Genomic DNA, 20,157 nt, shown 5'->3' on the forward strand with positions numbered 1-20,157 from the left:
TCTCAGGGAGGCACAGGTGTGGTTCGGGAGCGGCGTCCCTCACGGGTCCTCAGCCCTCCGCTCGCAATAAGAATTCCTGGGAGTGGGGTCCTGGCGTCGGGACTTCTCAGGAGGCTCTGGTGCAGCCACGGATGGGGCTTCAGGGAGCCTCTTGCCCGGACAGTGCCTCTTCTGAAGGCGCCCGCCTGGGGGTTTCTTAGCCCTGCCAGGCGGGCAGAGGTGTGGGTTTCAGACCGCGGCCTTGGCCGCAGGCAGTCCTGGGTTGGGAGTTCTGCCTTCTTTGCTTGTTAGCCCTAGACTCGGTGGGCACTCAACTTCTCTGAGTTACTGTAAAGGCGAGCACATAGTTCCTGTGTCCCCCCTCCCCCCCCCCCCGCCCCGTGTCCATAGCTGTCCGGAGGATTTGGAGGTGGCGCCCATACTCCCCACTTAACGAATACCGGCCGTTCTTAGTGTAAATGCTGGGGGGAGGGGCACCAAAAGCTGTAGGTCTTCGTGCCGGTGGACTCACCGCCTTTGTTGTTTTCCTGTTTTTTTTTTTTTTTCCTGCTGCCCGCCTCGCCCTCAGGACGGCTCCCTGGGAAACATCGATGACCTGGCGCAGCAGTATGCAGACTATTACAACACCTGTTTCTCCGATGTGTGCGAGAGGATGGAGGAGCTGCGGAAGCGGAGGGTTTCCCAGGACCTGGACGTGGTGAGTGGGTGGCACGGGGAGGACGCTGCTGCCCGGCGGGGCCGCTCGGTGTCCTGCTCCCGGTCCATCGCCCCCTCCCGATCCAGCGCCCCCACCCGGTCCAGCGCCCCCTCCCGGTCCAGCGCCCCCTCCCGGTCCAGCGCCCCCTCCCGGTCCAGCGCCCCCTCCCGGGGTCCGGTCCAGCGCCCCCTCTCGGACCCTCTGACCGGCTTCCTTGTGCTTGGACCGTCTGTCTGCAGGCTGCTGCCCTAGTTTGGGGTAAAAAGTTCAGGTCCCAGAGGATTAATCACCCAGTTCTGTGGTGACCAAATAAATGCATATTGGCTGGGGCAGCATGACCGAATATCTGTATTCATTAAAAGGCTAGATTTTATTTTTTAACTTAAGCAAAAGGAATGTTTTTACTCTTGGCCAGTGTACGCTACATTTTCATGGACTCTAAGCCCAAAGAATGTCGAGGGTAGGTCTTTCCTTCTGTCCTTTGCTCCCTTCCTTTTTTTTTTTCTTTCTTTCTTTTTTTTTTTTTTTTTAAATAAAATTTAAAGCAGCCAGAAACCACCCTCATCTCTCACCTGGTAATTAGCATGCTGGTATTTTAGCAGATTCTGCTCAGTGTGTTTTTATATCAGCAATATAATTCTTGCCTTTTTATTTAATATTTTATTATAGTTCCTCCATGTCATTAAGACCTCTTCATAATCACTGTTTTCCACGGCTCCGCTCTCTCACTGAGGTGTCGAAATTCATTTGGCTGTTTTTGTGAAGACCTTTATGTAGGATTAGTGCAGCATTTAAACTTGCATTTGACAGATAAGTAAATAAATAGCTTAGGTCTCTGTAATCTACATGTGTGCTAGTGTTTCCAGGTAGTACATTTGCTGCAACAGATCTTACTGAAGCTTCTGCATTTATTAATTTAAATTTTCATCATACATCCTATTTGGGTTCCTTGTGGTTCAGTGCTTTTCAGATTGTTTTAGTTCACTGTGGTGACCCCTTCAGGAAGGGGAGGCAGAACTCTCCATGTCTCCACATCCAGGTCAACTCCTTTTTGATCATCTTCTAGATTTTGGAGGGGAGAAGGGTCCTCTATGGATCTGTTGTGAGTAAGATTCTCTCTGCCTTTAAAAAAAAGTTTGAAAACTGCTGATTCACTTGTATCCTTTTTTTTTTTTTTTTTTTTTTTTTAATTTTCATAAATCTGCTTAGGGTAGGAATTAAAAAAAAAGCAATAATTAAGAAACTGAGAACAGATCATTCTTTAATTAGTAATTCCTTTTATGTTATAAAGGACCTATTATATAATGGACCCAACAACTAGTTTAGGCACCTCAGTTATTCTACAAAGGGGCGTGATTCACTTCTACAGTAAGACTCTGGCATTCCTGTGTATTTTAATTTCTTTCCCTAATTCAACCTAAGTGAAGATTCCTTAGGTCAGGAGTAACAGCATATGACTGTCAGATAATTATTGATTCTTTTTCCTTTTTGTTCACTGAGTTGTTGGCAGTGGTGGTAAGAGTATAATCGAGTTGATTGAGCCCGAGAAGCATCGGTTGGGGACCAAGAGCCACTGTCCTGGGAGCCTGACTCTGTGGCCCAGGCAGGCACAGACGACATCATTGCCAAGGCCGTCTTTCTTCTAACTTTGTCCTCTGGCATGTGTGAATGGCAGGGTTGTTTCCTTTTTTTCAAATATTTTTTAGTGTTTGTTTTTAAGAGAGAGAGACAGAGCACAAGTTGGGGAGGGGCAGAGAGAGAGGGAGACACAGATTCCAAAGCAGGCTCCAGGATCTGAGCCATCAGCACAGAGCCCGATGCGGGGCTTGAACCCACAAACTGTGAGATCATGACCGGAGCCAAAGTTGGACGCTTAACTGACTGAGCCACCCAGGCGCCTCCCCTCCCCCCGCTTTTCCTTTTTACATTTTTTTTTAATGTTTAATTTTGAGAGAGAGAGACAAGTTGGGGAGGGGCAGGGAGAGAGGGAGCTGTTTCCTTTTCTTAACAAAAGTAACCTCACGTGGGAGAAGACTCGGTTAAAATTAATTAGGCTCTTCTTTTGGGGCATAGTTAATGAGAAAAGACTTTTGGGGGGCAAGATGGCAGCGAAACGACGACGTAAAAGTTGCGCTGAACTCTTGGATATCGTAATTTTGACTTTGAACAGTAGCCCGGCAGCATGCTTGGTGGCTTCCTTTTGGAAGAAATGGTGACATTTGCCATGCGAGGAAAGGATTGCTGTGAATTGGTAGGTGATCCCCTGCTCTTGCCAAAATTCTAGCTGGTTAAGAGTTGGGGTCCCCATAATCCTCGCAAGGTGTTTAGGAACCTCGGAGGGCAGCGTCTAGGTAGGGAAGAAAGCCTGTTTGGCAGTGGGGCACATAACTTCCTCCCGGTTAGACAGATGGGCCTAATTTGGTGTGCTCGGGTCCAGAGCTGCAAAAGACAGTCTGGGGGGGAAAAAAAACCCCTCCGGATGAGCTTAATTAGTTCTCATGAAAGGTGCAGCAGTGTGGTAGTGGGTAAAATTGATGGGAGCTCATTCGAGCCAGGCTGGAAACTTCATTCACTCCTTAGACTGTAGTTTGGGAGAAAAGGAAGATCCCAGATGGGCACATTCAGGTTCTCTTTCTATGAAATCGCAGGCAGGTTGCAGAGGTATAGGGGAGCTCGTAGACCGCTGACCGTCAGGTTAGATGCCACGCGTCCCGTGTGTCATTTGCGTGCTTCCGGAGTCTAGAAGTCCATGTTAGATGCGTCTTAAGCTGTTTTGAGGTCATCCATCGTTCATTCAGGCCGGGTATGCAACCATAGCTCCATATTCAAAGTTCCCTCTCCGGGTGGTTAGCTCATCACAGACTGAGTCCTGATGGGAAGTCATTTTCTTGGAAAGCTGTCACTTTCACTCCATAATGCTGCCTTTTGCTGCATTATTCTATGGTTTTTATTCATTTTATTGCATATTGTTCCACCTTCAGACAAGTAGACCAATTCCTTCCCTGCTCTCTCGGCTGTTGGTGCAGCTTTGGGTCTGAGGGCCTGTGACTTACTACTTCCTTTCTGTGTCAGTAAGCAGTCCCGTGAAAGCTGAATTGAGGTGGCTTGGGAAAGAAATAATCCACCAAAAGCAGTAAGAAGAATACATTCGGAGCCTCAAGCATCTTCTACGAAAATAACGCATTAAGTTTGTTGTGTCTGCTGTCCTTGAATACTGGGAGATTTGAATGATAGGTTGAAACAGTTTATGACTTTGTTTCATTTCAGATTCTCTGGGTGAATTTTGGCAATGGAGGGAATATTCAAAGATAGAGCAGACATTTAGATATCCGTGTTTGGCTTTAAAAGTCGAAAAATGTGTTGTCTTTAAGAGCTAATTACGTATGAACTAGAGAACAAACCAACCAAAGAGACGCCCCTGCCCACAGAGATGCTTGACTTAACCCTGAAAAATATAAGGTTTTGATAATTATGTTAGTAATTAACTTTCTGGACCGGATACCAAGCTACTTTTCCAGGACCTAATCACCCGGCTCCCAACTAGAATAAAGCACTTACTTGATAAAGTGTTTTTGGGGGCCAGTTAGTTTAGATGAAGGCAACAGAGAGTACAGATGGGTGAAAATCCAACAGTATAAACAGGGATTATGATTCAAATTTATAACTATGGAGAGAGTTTTTATTTAGCACCAAATGGGCCCTAAAGGAACGTATGTCTGGACCACAGCCTTTGCCTCTGCTGGGGATTGGGACATTAGTGCTTGTGAACAGCAGGGAAGTTGCCCATATTTCCACACATTTGGCACATCCCTGAGCCCTGTGTGTTTTTTTTGGCTGGGCGAGTCTGCATTTGGAAATGATACGGCTTTCCAAGTCCATAATGGGCCCATCTCTAGCGATGCTAAGCCTGACATCTGTCAAAGTGACACCGTGTCCAGGAAAGGGATACAGGCAAGGTGGGCAATTATTACTGGCCATATCAACTTCCTTGGCATCTGTGAGGTTGAGTCTGCTGGGGTGTTGACAGAAAACAGGTTTGTGTGGTTGCTGGTGAGGCATAGCCCTGATGAAGGAGTCCCTACCTACAGGGGGACCCTGTGGACGACGTCAGCCAAAGCCCTCCTCGGGCTCTGTGCCAGATCATTATCACATCTGTGTGTGAGCCAGGAAATGGGAGCCCAGGTAAAGACTTTAAGGACCAGGAACGTAAATTAAAATGTTGCATCATGTAACAGAGAAATGTGACCTCAAAACCATTGCCGATGGTGTAGGAACCATTCTGGGGTGTAATTGTTGTTCCTTGAAGTTTATTTAATCTTTCCAGATGTAATTCTGGACTAAGAGGCAGTAAGAGTGATATCTGTCATGACTGTGGTGCTTGTTGGGGCTTCCTCAGACTATACCAGCCCAAGCCTAAGCCCACGCGGGAGTCCCAGCCCTTGTGTTTGGTACAGTGGCAAAGGGTGTGAGAAACACTGGTGGAAAGAGGTGGTGGCACTTGGGGCCCAATTCTGGCTTTTGTTTTTAGCTGGCAAATTGTGTAACCTCTCCACGCCTCAGTTTCCCCATCTGTAAGATGGGGGTAAAAATATCTCCTGAAGGTATTGTAAGAATTAAATGAGAAAACTGCTATAAAGGACCTGGAACATCATTGTAAGTGACCTGTAACTGTTCGTTTATTTCCTTTCCCTTCTATTCCTAACTCAAACCCCCCCGGAAACACTGAAGATTATCTGTTACTTACATTTCATTAATGGATATTCATATGATTGCAGAGAGTCTTTTTAGTTTTCTTTTTTTTATTTTGAGAACTAAACAAATATAAACATCATAATATATCACACTTCTGTGGCTCTTACCCAGCTTCTACAGTTTTTAGCATTTTGACGTTCCTACTTTATCCTTAACTCCCCACACCCACTTGACTGTTGTTAAATTTTTGAAGTTCTTCGAGAGGTTAAATTTACATATTGAAATGCACCAATCTCAGCTCTACGATTTTGGCAAGTGGATGTATCCACGTCACGCACACTCAAGCATGATATAGGACGTGGTCACCACCCCGCAAAATTTCCTCGTGGCCCTTCCCAGCAAGTCCTGGTTTGAGGACAAAGATTTTTGTCTGTCACTTCTGTATTCCAACATCGAGAAGATTCATGCTGTGTAAGAGGTGCGCAACAAGTATTTAAGTTCGTTTATGTCTGTAGTTATTTAAAAAATGTTTTAATGTTTATTTTTGAGAGGGAGAGAGAGAGACAGACAGACAGAGACAGAGATAGTGTGAGTGGGGGAGGAATAGAAAGAGAGGGAGACACAGAATCCGAAGCAGGCTCCAGGCTCTGAGCTGTCAGCACAGAGCCTGACCTGGAGCTTGAACCCACAAACTGTGAGATCATGACCTGCGCTGAAGTTGGACACTTAACCGACTGAACCACTCAGGCACTCCATATTTTTAAATACATCTTTTTCAGTTTATTTATGTATTTTGAGAGGGAGGGGTAGGGGCAGAGAGAGAGGGAGAGAGAATCCCAAGCAGGTTTTACACTATCAGCACAGAGCCTGATGCAGGGCTTGAACTCATGAACCATGAGATCATGACCTGAGCCGAACTCAAGAGTAGGATGCTTAACCGACTGAGTCACCCAGGTGTCCCCGTTTTTAAATATTTTATGAACGTCAAGCCTGTATCTGAGATTTTGCCTTTCCAGAAAGACAGGTAAAAGATGTTTTCCCCATCAACAGAGAGGTCACAGTTTTTGTTTTTGTTTTTTAAGTTTGTTTATTTATTTGGAGAGAGAGCAAGGGAGCTCATGTGAGTGGGGGAGGGGCAGAGAGAAAGGGAGAGAATCCCAAGCAGGCTCCATGCTGCCAGCGCAGAGCCCAACACAGGGCTTGATCTCACGAACTGTGAGATCACGACCTGAGCCAAAATCAAGAGTTGGACGCTTAACTGACGCTTAACTCACCCCTAGAGAGATCACAATTTAGTGGGGCCGTTAGATAAGTAAACAGACTGTTAAGATGCTGTGCAGGAAGATGTACAGAGAAAAGCCCTGACTGAGTGTAGGAAAGTCCCAGAAGGCTTCCCGCACGAGGTGTTACCCAGGCACCAACATTAAGGACACAGAAGATTAACCTGATTTGGGGAGGGGGGGTGGACGGTGCGGAATAACTTAAGGCAAAGGTCACAGTTTGCCTTAAGGCAAAGGTCAAAAATTGGGAGGGAAGATGTGGCGTTTACAGGCAATTGCAGGAGGTTTACTGGGGCTGAAACCTAAGGTAGAAATGACGTGGAGGAAAAGATACATGCTCGTCTTTCACAGGTCTTCGGATTAGAAATAATATAAAAAGATAGGAGGTTCTCATTCATCACCGTTCAGAAGACAAAACAAAAATAATTGCCATTGCACAACGGTTGACTGGCTGGGTCAAGGTGAACTTGTGCTTCCCCACAGACACGCAGACTTCGTCCAGTCTCTGGGGTGGGGGTGGGGGAGTTGTTGTTTTATTGAGACGGCAAGGCGTGTGGAAAACAGGTTTCCTGTGCCGCCTGAACATTCCAGAAAATGATGACGGAAAGCGAGGCTACCCCCACCTGAGGCCGTATCTCACAGGCGTAATGAGGGAGGGCTGCGTGCCCCGGAGCACGGAGGTTCAGAGAGCACATGTGCCCCCCCGGAACCCCGATTCTCTTTTCCACAGCAGGGGAATGCGGTCTGTGTCCCGAGTGTAAATATCCAACCACTGAAGCCCGACTGTTGCTCTGAAGGGCATTTGTTTTTGTTTTTGTTTTTGTTTTGTTTCGTTTTGTCTTCACTGACATTATTTGCCAGCTTTGGGCTACTGTTAATTTGCAGATTGCAGTCAGAGACAGTGGGCATTAGACGATGAGTCTGAACTACATTGTGCTGTGGGATTCACATACTCGATGGCAAAATACACTGAGGCATTATGCCTTAAACCACATGGCCGCACAGGGCCCCGCTCTGCTCTTAACAAAGTCACATTTGTAGTCAAATGCCCAGCCGCAATTGAGCGTTCTTTTGTGCCCTGCACCGCGTTAACATGGATGGACATAAACCGATCTCTCGGCTGCCAGATTTGATCTTGGCCTCCGGTGCTGCTTGTAATTTAGGTGTTCTTCTATCCTTTTACACTTAGAAAGCTTTGTCCACCGCGTGTATAATTTATGGGAACAGATTAGATGGGTTCTGTGAGATGGGATAGTTGAGAGGCCTTCGTCAGGGTTTTCAAATAGGGATCAGCTTCGTTTTGCTCCTGATCATTTAGAAATGACTATTTTTGTTTCTTTGCATCTTACGAAACACAACATGCCCAGGGCTTTAAAAGCCAAAATAGCGTCTTGCTCAAAATACGAATGTGTGCCAGAAAGGGAAAAAAGTCTGAGCTTTGTGGTTATTTTCACTTACATACGAGAGCGAGAATTCCTACATGTTAATCGCACTGACAGGAACTAGGGAGAAAAGCCAAGGAATTAGAGTAAAAGAGGCCACTTTGATGGCAGAATCAGGGCTTGGGAGGGCTTGGCCTGGGTTTGGGAGGGGACGGGAGCATTCCTGTTTTTGGAATCAGGACGTTTCCAAACGTCCTGTTGAGTGAGGCCCAGGCCGGGTGCCTTTTTGGGGCCCTTGAAATATTTACACCACGTTACCCAAGCCGCAGTGCCCTGTACATGTTTACATTTAACAAGTAAATGCTTTTAACTCGGAGGTTACAGTATGATTTATTTGTGCCTATCACAAGGGAACTATAGGCTATTGAAACATGTGAATTTACAGCACACTAGAGGCACTGTGGTCTTGCCTTCAGACAAAATATAAAGGAGTGTGATGAATGTTTGCCTATTTTCAGGGCCTAAGTGGGTTTCTGTGGCTGTATCTACAAATCCTTTGATGATCACATCAGAGTCTAAGTTTGGGGCCTCTGGTGAAGACTGGCCCACCTGCCCTTCATGACTCTGTTTAGGGAATAAGGAGTGTTGAGCATCTGAAATGGGGTTAGAGAGATAGGGCAGGACCCAGACAGGAAGTCACCTGGGGCAGGGCTGTGAGCCTTTGCTGGTGTTGCCACACACCTGACCTTGGCCTCCCGACCAGTGGGTCCCTCCTTGAGGCCAGTCTCTCATCTCAGCTCCCGTGCACGGCAATGGCTAAGGACAGAAAGAATCGGGCCCTGCAACACCTAGTGTATTGATCAGAGCCACTCCATTTTTTTTTTTTTAAGTTTATCTATTTCGACAGAGGGTCTGGTGGGTAAGGGCAGAGACAGAGGGAGGAGAATCCCAAGTAGGCAGAGAGAAGATCATTACACCCATTTCAGCAGTGTGTGTGTGTGTGTGTGTGTGTGTGTGTGTGTGTGTGTTTGATTTTAATCTGGAGCTGCCTTTCCTTCAGTTTGGAAGTTTTGAGAATTTTATAAATAGAAGAAAGCAAGATGATACAAAATTGAGCTAATGTGTTTGGTACAGTTAGTTCAGTTCCTCTTCTGGCCCTTCAACCATTTGATATCTGTAAGGACACAAACTAATCTGATGGCTTTGGAAAATACATCTCAGTTTTCTTTAATGTCCCACTATATTACTTAAAAGAGAACATCAGTTTCTTTTTTTTTCTCCCTTTAACGTTATTTATTTATTTTTGAGAGATACAGGGTGCAAGTGAGCGAGGGACAGAGAGAGAGGGAGACAGAGAATCCCATGAGGGGAGGGAGGGAGGGGGAGAGAATCCCTCACAGGCTCTACACTATCATCGCAGAGCCTGAAGCGGGGCTCTAGCTCACTTGATTCAGGGCTTGAACTCCTAAACTGTGAGATCACCACCTGAGCTGAAATCAAGAGTCGGATGCTTAACCGACTGAGCCACCCAGGCACTCCGAGAACATCAGTTTCTACTTTTTTTTTTTTTTAAACCTCCTGATGTAACAGCAGTCTCGGTATTAGAAATAAAGGCAGAAAGTGGTGGAACTTAATCAAAAATAAATCAAGGGCAAGTCCAAACCAGATTGGAAGCACATCATGAATATTCGTGAACATCTGGATGTGTTTGTGGAGGTGTGTATTATTTTTTTAATGTGTGCGACGGCCGAGGCCTGGCTTCTTAAGAGAGATGCCAAGAGGAAGATGATTGCAGCTGTGATTTCAAAGGGTTATTTTTGTTTGTATGTGGATGTCCTTTCTCCCTTAGGATGTGGGTTTCACTTTTCCCGTATATTCCTTTGATCTCTTTCATCTTCTGGAATCTGTTTTGGTATTTTATCTGAATTCCTTATTGGAGTTAGTCATTGGATTCATGGAGATTAAACCTTTCTTCCTAAAGGAGAATTCTAGCTTAAGGAAAAACTTACTGTTTAATATATTTTTTAAAGCTTATTTATTTATTTGCCCCAGCGTGCAAGCAGGGGAGGGGCAGAGGAGGAGAGAGATTCCCAAGCAGGCTCTGTGCTCGATCCCACGAACTGTGAGATCATGACCTGATCATGAGCTGAAATCGAGAGTTGGATGCTTAGCCGACTGAGCCACCCAGGTGCCCCACTGTTTAATATTTTTGATGAATCTTTTAAAGGCCAGTGATGTTCGGATAATTATCAATTAAGGTCTTCTGCATGGTTGATCGCCAGTGTAACTTAACATGTGTCAAACTCAGAGTAATTTATCTGCTTCACTACCTAAAGGAATGTCAATAACTAGAAAGAGTAAGTACACTATGAGGAGGTCGTAATAATAATTATGTTCATAATGATCACAATAATGGCATTTAAAAAAATTTTTGTTAACGTTTTATTTATTTTTGAGACAAGGAGAGACAGAGCATGAACAGGGGAGGGTCAGAGAGAGGGAGACACAGAATCTGAAACAGGCTCCAGGCTCCAAGCTGTCAGCACAGAGCCCGACGCGGGGCTCAAACTCACGGACCGCGAGATCATGACCTGAGCCGAAGTCGGCCGCTTAACCGACTGAGCCACCCAGGCGCCCCAAATAATGGCATTTTAAAAAGTACATTGGTGTTTATAAGACATCAACATCTACCTGATTTAGTTCTTTTAATTATCCTGTGAGACAGATACTAGTAATCTTAGGATTTCAGTTGGCTGAGGCAGAAACGAATTGCCTGGTGGGGGAGACCCAGACTGTGTTGCCCACCCACCTGGATATTCACTGCCAGGAGCGCCTCAGTCTGGGCATTGCCTGATGGGGATGACAATGGCTGTTTCATCAGGTTGTTGAAAAGAGTAAGTGAATATAATGTTTATAGTGCCCTCCATAGAATTCCTGGGTATAAGTTAGAGATCCGTGAATATCTGTAACAAATACTGTTTTGTTATTTATATTAGAGTAACTAATTTTTTATAAAAGTAACAATCATAAAAATAGGGCTTGTCGAAAGCCAGCTGCTAGTAAGTATAAGGAAAGGGATTTGAAATGGAGGTCATTGTCAAATCTCTGAATCCCCCCCACCCAGGCCACTCACTAACCTTGCCTTTTGCTCCGAGAGGTTTTCTTTGCCTTCTTCCCCAAGGATGTGGATCTTGATTTACAGATTAGTTCATGCACTTGGGTAATATAATATGAAAGTGTAATATTACAAAGCATGATATAATTTTTATTCAAATTACAACAGTATCCTTATGGTAAAAAAAAAAATGGAAAAAAGAAACCTACAAAATTCTTGAAAGTAGAAGTTTAAAGTCTCCTAATACTCAGTTACCAAAGGTAACAATTGTAAACAGGTTTTATTTATTTATAAACTTTTTATAATGTTTATGTTTTTTTTTTTTTTTATTTTTTTTTTTAACCTTTATTTATTTTTGAGACAGAGAGAGACAGAGCATGAACAGGGGAGGGTCAGAGAGAGAGGGAGATGCAGAATCTGAAACAGGCTCCAGGCTCTGAGCCACCAGCACAGAGCCCGACGCGGGGCTTGAACTCACGAACCGCGAGATCATGACCTGAGCCGAAGTCGGACGCTTAACCGACTGAGCCACCCAGGCGCCCCAATGTTTATGTATTTATTTTGAGAGGGAGAGAGAGAAGCCGAGGTAGTGCGGAGCCCAGTGTGGGGGCTCGATCTCACAAACTGTGAGATCATGACCTGAGCTGAAATCAAGAGTCGTATGCTTAACCCACTGAGCCACCCAGATGCCTCTGTGTATCTATCGATCGATCAATCGATCTATTAAACAAATGTTCTTTAATGTTTATTCACTTTTGAGAAAGAGAGAGACAAAGTATGCTTGGGGAAGGGACAGAGAGAGAGACACAGAATCCAAAGCAGGCTCCGGGTTCTGAGCTGTCAGCACAGAGCCTGATGAGGGGCTCAAACCCACGAATTGTGAGACCATGACCTGAGCCGAAGTCAGACTCTTAACCAACTGAGCCACTCAGGCACCACTATTTTTTTATTTTTATAAAATATTTTAAATTTTATTTATTCTTGCAGTACACTGATGTACAATATTATATTAGTTTCATGTGTACAGCATCGTGATTTGGCAATTTCTATGCATTATGCGGTGCTCACCATGGTAAGTGTAGTCATCATGTGTCACTATACAAAGTTATTACACTGTTATTGACTGTATTCCCTCTGCTATACTTGTGATTAATTTATGTATAACTAGAAGTTTGCACCTCTTAATCCCCTTTATCTTTTTTCCCCTTCTCCCCACTCACCTCTCCTCTGGCAACCACCAATTTGTTCTTTGTATTTAAGAGTCTCCTCATTTTATTTCTTGTTTATTTATTTTGTTTCTTGGATTCGACATGTAAGTGAAATCATATGGCATTCGTCCTTTGATGACTTATTTCATTTAGCATAATGCCCCTTGGTCTATCCATTGCATATGACGAGATCTTATTCTTTTTTATGGCTGAGTAATATTCCAGTGTGTGTGTGTGCATGTGTGTGTGTGTGCACGTGCGTGTGTGCATGCGCGCGTGTGTGTATCACATCTTCTTTATCCATTCATCTATTGAATACTTGGGCTGCTTCCATATCTTGACTGTTGTAAATAATACTGTGATAAACATAGGGGTCCATATATCTTTTTGAATTAGTATTTTTGTTTTCTTTGGGATTCCCAGTAGTGCAGTTGCTGGATCATATGGTAATTCTGTTTTTGATGTTTTGAGGAACCTTCATGCAGTTGTCTACAGTGGCTGCACCAGTTTGCATTCCCACCAACAGTGCGTGAGGGTTCCTTTTTCTCTACATCCTCAACAAACCTGTTATTTCTTGTCTTTTTGATTCTAGCCATTCTGACAGGTGTAAGGTGATATCTCATTGTGGTTTGGATTTGCATTTCCCTGATTGTGAGTGACGTTGAGCATCTTTTCATGTGTCTGGAAAAATTAGCTTTTAAGTAGTTTTCTGGGGTTCCACATTATTTTCTTTACGTTCTCTTTCTCCATTTCTCTTCTTTTTCTCATTGCACGCACGGAAATCTCTCCTGGCCTACAGACAGACCTCATGTTTTACCTAGGGCAGAATTGAAGCAGGCGATTAAGAGAGGGTTTGACAAGTTGCTAGAGATAGTCATCTGATAGTGGTACGAAGTAAATGAAGAGACAAGAAATTTAAGTAGTAGTTAGAAGAACTCAAAAAGCTCAGCAACCTGGACTGTTTGGAATAGGAGCGAGTAGCTCTGTAGGTTCCGTGGGCAATCCTGAATTCAAAAGAATCTCTTGAAATTATATTCCCTGCGTTGTCCTAGAATGCAGGGGATGATAGACTTGAGAAAAAATTACATTCAAGAAGGTAAAATCACGTGAAGACGTTTTACAGTTTTGCCTGTAGCTTTTTCTTGAAAACTCAGTATATTTAACAGAATAACCCAACATTAGAGGGTCTTATAATATTGTAGTTGTAGTGTGTTGTAATAAGTGTCTTAGAAATGGCCAAATGATGGCATTCGGTATTCTTCCTGAAAGCGAATGCAGGGAACTGGTAAAGTCAGCAGAGGAAAAACATTTACTGGATTTCTGGTGTGTTTCAGTAACGTATTTGGTGCCATGGGGAAGCTATTAGCGTCATGAGGAAGCCCATGTTGCAATAGAACGAGACCGCCAAGGACAAGATTAGATTAGTCACAGTCATAAGTGGGTGATACGGATCTGCCTGCAACAGATTCTAGCTCTCCATCCGTTCACGGAAAGCTACATTAAGCATCAGGAAAATAGAAAAGGTAAAGGTGGTCACGCTCGTTGGTTGGAAGACTTAGCTGAACTGGTTTGGAGGAGTGTGTCCATTCAGCCAGGGTCAGGACTCTATAGCATAAAATCAAGTGGCAGACTGATCTCTGAGTGATGGGGACAAAACTGGTGCGATGGCTCAGCCCATCCTGTGCCATAAGCTGGACCAACAGAAGTAAACAGCTGAGGCTTAGGTGAATTTAACAGGGCTGAACTTCTTTTTTTTTTTTTCAACGTTTATTTATTTTTGGGACAGAGAGAGACAGAGCATGAACGGGGGAGGGGCAGAGAGAGAGGGAGACACAGAATCGGAAACAGGCTCCAGGCTCTGAGCCATCAGCCCAGAGCCTGACGCGGGGCTCGAACTCACGGACCGCGAGATCGTGACCTGAGCCGAAATCGGACTCTTAACCGACTGCGCCACCCAGGCGCCCCTAACAGGGCTGAACTTCTAAGGGCACGTCTGGTTAGTACGGTAATGGCCAAGGTTATAGATCTATATTGGTTTTCCAAGTGGATATTTTCTTTTAATTAAGCTACCCCTGATTGTAGTTCCTTATAAAACATTTATTGACTAGTGGCCACCGACAGCAACTCCAGGCTGCACCTTCACTCATTCCCTTGGGGGAAGATTTATCTTGGAATCGGCGATTGGGCACCAACTCCATTTTCCCACAGAAGCTTGTTCTGTGTGGCGGGGTGGGTCCTGCCTTCGTTTCCCGGCACGTCATGAGATAAACCGGACCCTGAGGTTTGAGCTGGGAATGTGCCCAATTGTGCTGACGTTAAAGCCGCGTGTTACCTCAAAAAAAAAAAAAAAAAAAATCAGAAATTGACAAGGTAATCTTTGGAACCCAACCCGTCTTGTGCTGGGTAGTGGCCTCCACAGTTAAGGTAACACTCGGAGATGTTTACTCCAGGTGGAGATATGTTTGTGCACATGTCACACTGACTTGAGGATGGGACAGAGGATAGGGCAGGGCTGTAGAACAAGCCAGATGCACATGCTTCTCATTGCTGGGTGCCCGTCATGTGGCCTGACCCGAGGAGATGCAAGTTTTGAACACAAGCCAACAACATTTTAATCAGATCTGAATGTATTGAGCAATCCTTCTGTTTGTTTGCTTGGTTCCTTTGACTGGAATGCTTACCGTCCGAACCTCAAAGAGCAGGACCTCTGAAGGACTTTGCTAGGAGGCTCCACGTGGGCATTGCTGATATGCGTGAAATCTGTTTATAAACTGCAAGAGAAAAAAAGGAGTTCTAAATAAAGGCAGTTGGTGTGTGATTTTGATTCGTTGTGTGGTGTTAAATAATGTTGCTGTTTGTATACAGATTCTTAAATTCAGTGCTCAAGCAAAGAGAGAACAGTGTCCTGTTCATCAGCATCCAGCAGGGACATAGCCAACATGTGCATCTTCCCTTCTAGGACAATTTGCAAGTGATTGTGCAGCCTGAGTGCTAAGACATTGGGCCTTAGGAATATACTTCTAGGGATATACTGAGGAATATACTCCTAAAGTAGTCCAGGAAGGATCTGACCCTAGGGGTTTGTCCAGGTAGAGTGCTGTGCTGGGGACTATCAGTGAAGGCAGAGTAGACCAGGGAGAATGCGGGGCCAGGAAAACAGGGCCTCCTCACATCTAGGAAGGCATTCTTCATAAGAGGGGTGGCGGTGAGGAGGGTTGAACTTTTTAGTTTAGCTCTTATTTTTTTAGTTAAAAAGTTATTTTTTGAAAAGACTGTAGTGAATACCCGTAAAATTTACCATCCTGACCATTTCAAGTGGACAGTTCGGTGGCATTAAGTATATTCTCATGGTTGTGCCTTCATCGCCAACAGCCATCCACAGGACTCTCTTCATCCTGCCAAACTGGACTCCTGTGCCTGTTAAACAGTTCCCCATTCTCCCCTTCCCCCCCAGTACCCCCTTTCCCCTGGCACCCACCTTCCTACTTTCCGTCTCTATGGATTGAACCACTCTAAATACCTCATATACTTGGAATTATGTAGTATCTGTTCTTTTGTGACTGGTTTATTCCAGTCTCAGTATAATGTCCTCAGGATTCATCAGTGTTGTAGCATGTGTCTGAGCGTCCTTCTTTTCTAAGGCTGAGTAATATTCGATTGTATGTACATGTGACATTTCGTGTATCTGTTAACCCATCGGAGGACAGTTGGGTTGCGTCTGCCATTTGGCCATTGAGAGTAATGCTGCTGTGAACGTGAGTGTACAAATACCTCTTTAGGCCTCTGCTTTCAATTCTTTGGAGGGCATATACCCACAAGTGGAACTGTTGGACCTTATGGTAATTGTTTTTTTATTTTTTTGAGGGACTTCCATTACTGTTTTCCACAGCAGCCACACCAGTTTACATCCGCACCAACAGTGCACAGAGGTTCCAGTTTCTCCACATTCTTGCCAACACTTGTTCTTTTCTTCTTTCTTCTTCTTTCCTTCCTTTCTAGTAGCCATCTTAATGGCTGTGGAAGTGGTACTTATTGTGGTTCTTATTTGTATCTCCCTAATGATTAGTGACGTAGAACATCTTTTCATGTGCTTGTTGACCATCTGTATATCTTCTTTGGAGAAATGTTCAAGTCCTTTTCTTATTAAATTTTTTTTTTCATTTTATTTGAGAGAGGGAGGGAAGGAGGGAGGAAAAGAAGAGCAGAGGGAAAGAATGAGAGAGAGAGAAATAGAGAGAGAGAGAGAGAGAGAATTCTAAGCAGGGTCCATGCTCAGTGCAGAGCCTGACGCAGGGCTCGATCCCATGGCCCTGAGATCATAACCTGAGCCAAAACCAAGAGTCAGACGCTCAACCAACTGAGCCACCCAGGTGCCCCATCCTTTTCCCATTTTTGAATTGGGTTGTTTTTCTTGTTGAGTTGTAGGAGTTCTTTATATATTCTGGATATTAATCCCTTATAAAGATAGGATTTGCAAATATGTTCTCCCATTCCCTGGATTGCCTTTTCACTCTGTTAATAGTGTTCTTTGAGGAACAAAAATGTAAAAATGTTTCATTTTGATGAAGTTTGATACATCTAATTTCTCTTTTGTTGCCTGTGATTTTAGCATCCTATCCAAGAAATTATTGCCAAACATACTGTCATGAACCCCTTCTCCTATGTTTTCTTCTAAGAGTTTTATAGTTTTAGCTCTTACAGTTAGACCTTTGATCCATTATGAGCTAATTTTTGTATATGGTGAAAGGTACCCCTTTGGCTTTTATTATCATGCAGTTTATACACAATTGCATAATTTCAAGAGATTTATTGTGAAGAAAAACAGCCCCTGCCTCTCTTGCCTATTGTTTCTGCCTATAGACTGTTGATCAACCACACACTTGTCACTGTGTCCCCCTCTAGGGCCACCTCCTCTGCATTCTTTTCCTTGGACCCCTGAGGGAAGTGGGCCTTGCTTTTCTGAATCTCCAGTTTTATCATATGATGTCTGTTCTTTTCTACCTTGTATTATTATTTTTTGAATTAAGAAATCATTTTCATGTTTATTTATTTATTTTGAGAGAGAGAGCAGGGGAGGGGCAGAGAGAGAGAGAGAGAGAGAGAGAGAGAATATCCCAAGCACCATGAGATCATGACCTGAGCTGAAATCAAGAGCCAGCCACTTAATCCAACTGAGCCACCCAGGCGCCCCACTACATTGTATTATTATCCATACTTGTCTTATCCCTTCTACCAGATTATAAGTGCCTTATAATTGCATCCTTCTATCCTTATATCCTTCAGAGCATTTGCCACAGTACCTGGTGCCTCTTGGTCACTTGACCTTGAAGAGGCCAAGGATGATTAACTGAATGGCCCGTTATAAAGAGTTGTAAGTAGGGGCGCCTGGGTGACTCGGTTAAACATCTGACTTTGGCTCAGGTCATGATCTCACAGTCTGTGGGTTTGAGTCCTGCATTGGGCTCTGTGCTGACAGCTCGGAGCCTGGAGCCTGCTTTGGATTCTGTGTCTCCCTCTCTCTGGCCCTTCCCCTCTTGTGCTCTGACTCTCTCTCAAAAATAAACATTAAAAAAAAAATTAAGAGTTGTAAGTAGTATTAGGTGAATAGCACTATGGGATTTGAACATTCTCATGTTTCCCTTTTTGCTTAAATGAATTCTCAAGTTCAGCTTTATTTAAAGTGTCTAAAATGCTATGAAATCTGCCACCAACATAATAGTAAGAGATTTCGAGAACAAGAAGAGATTAAGAGAAGGGTGGCCTTTTATACCAATGTCGCTTGGGGCTATGTAAGAGATTTCATACCTAAGTGACTTCAAGTTTGTTCTTAAAACCTGCAATCTCTATTGGAAGCCAGACGACAGGAGGAGACGACTTCTTGTGCTTTTAATAAAGCTGAACTGGGGGCGCCTGGGTGGCGCAGTCGGTTAAGCGTCCGACTTCAGCCAGGTCACGATCTCGCGGTCCGTGAGTTCGAGCCCCGCGTCTGGCTCTGGGCTGATGGCTCAGAGCCTGGAGCCTGTTTCCGATTCTGTGTCTCCCTCTCTCTCTGCCCCTCCCCCGTTCATGCTCTGTCTCTCTCTGTCCCAAAAAAATAAAATAAACGTTGGAAAAAAAAATAAAGCTGAACTGCTGGAGGCAGTCACGAAGCAGGTATCAAATGAACATTCTGGTCCCTTGGAGAGTCACTTTCACCACAGATCATAACAGAACACATCGCACTCTTAGCTGGACACGGATACTCCTGTTTCTCCCATCAGGATGTTGCCTGTGGAAAACCCGGTGTGTGTCAGTTGGAGGTTGTAGATGTACCCATGGTAGAGTGACCATGAGTTTAGGTACTGTCGCAGGGCAATCCGTGCTGCAGTTTCGCGGTGGGGGTGTTTTTGTTATAAGAAAAGGGCGACATTGTGGAAAGCAGGGCTTACGGTTATATTTTTAATGGTTGCCTATCTAAATAACAAGAGATGACTTCTAACCTAGAATAGTTGTCAGTCGATTCTCTTTGCGACAGAGCCATACCTCCCTATTAAGCAGCAACCCATATTACTAACGTTACATTTTCTCTCCCTAGGACAGTCTTAGTTATAAGATGCACATAAAGTCACATTCCTTAGTGAATGGAAGCCTCCCGAGGTGATAAACAACCGCGTGGCATTAGAGGTAATAAGCGTCCTAAGATGGGCTAGCTGTAAAGAGGACTTCGTCATAAACTAGTATAATGCACCACCGTGTCACAAGCTACCCAGAGGTGTCCTATAAAGCTTCGCCCACACATCTGTGACACAGACATAAAAATCGCCTCCTGGGTCTGTATTTTCATTTAAGCGATTGCATGAATTTTAGTTAAATACATAATCTTGCGATTCAGTCAGTCACTAAGTATTGAGTGAGCACTTTACCATGTGTGCTGGGGTCCGGGAGAAATGCAGTATAATTTTTTCCCCCGGTGAACAAACACACATGAAAACGTAGAGGCTAGGATTTTCTGTAGCTCAGCATTACAGTTACAGGCGGTCAGCATGTATTGGGACCTCACCACGTGCAAGGCCACACATCTGAAATTGTGTGTGGAGTTAAAAATATGTCACGTGGGTTTTTTGTAATTATCTATGTAAAATTTGGTGAAGTTAATATGAAGCAGGAAACACCCCTTACCATTCCCAGTCATTTCCGGATTTATTCAACGACCCTGATGGGAATATTTGCCAAATCTTATTGCCGGTTACACCCTTCACGGATTTTTCACTAGTCTTTTAAATCCTGAATCTCCACTTTGGTATAATTCGTGTCTTTACAAAACCCCTTTCTGGCCTGAGGCTAGGCTGAACATGGGTACTGGGGACTCGTTGTGACTTGTAGTTGAGGTGCTACAGAAATATATGTATATGTCTGACTAACCATGTTTCAAAATGTTTTGAGGGTTACAGCGTGGCCAGGTAGAGGGATTATTTTAACTAGGTTTTGATGTAAGGATCGACAGAGCCACAGTTCCCGTAAGATAGGATTAATAAGCATCTGGTATTTTTCACGTAAGTTTCAATTTGTGCCTCACTGTCTCCCAGTAGCTGGCATCTCCTTCAGCACTGGCACCTTGAGAGGAAGATTCTTCCGTATGTTAGAGTTATACCTAAGGCGTCCATGATGGAAAGAAAGAAAAAGTTGTTAAAAATGGTGGAAAACAGTATAGTGAAGTAGTTACTGTTTGGGTTTTAAACTTATAATTTATGCCATAGTTAACTTCAGTTTGCCTTGAGTCCCCCAAAGCTAAAATACAACGGCA

The 20,157-nt window shown here is 44.2% G+C and overlaps 1 protein-coding gene across 12 annotated transcripts in view; it reads left to right on the plus strand.

The window, feature by feature from the left end:
- SASH1 (SAM and SH3 domain containing 1) overlaps positions 1-20,157 on the plus strand; it is a 335,608-nt gene that overhangs the window by 184,143 nt on the left and 131,308 nt on the right. For all 12 annotated transcript variants that reach the window (XM_045499954.1, XM_045499960.1, XM_045499956.1 and 9 more), the window contains exon 2: positions 569-697. In XM_045499954.1, the coding sequence (XP_045355910.1) occupies positions 569-697 (129 nt within the window). The remainder of the gene's footprint in view (positions 1-568; positions 698-20,157) is intronic.

This window comes from Leopardus geoffroyi, chromosome B2, assembly GCF_018350155.1.
Source record: "Leopardus geoffroyi isolate Oge1 chromosome B2, O.geoffroyi_Oge1_pat1.0, whole genome shotgun sequence".
Lineage (NCBI taxonomy): Eukaryota > Metazoa > Chordata > Mammalia > Carnivora > Felidae > Leopardus > Leopardus geoffroyi.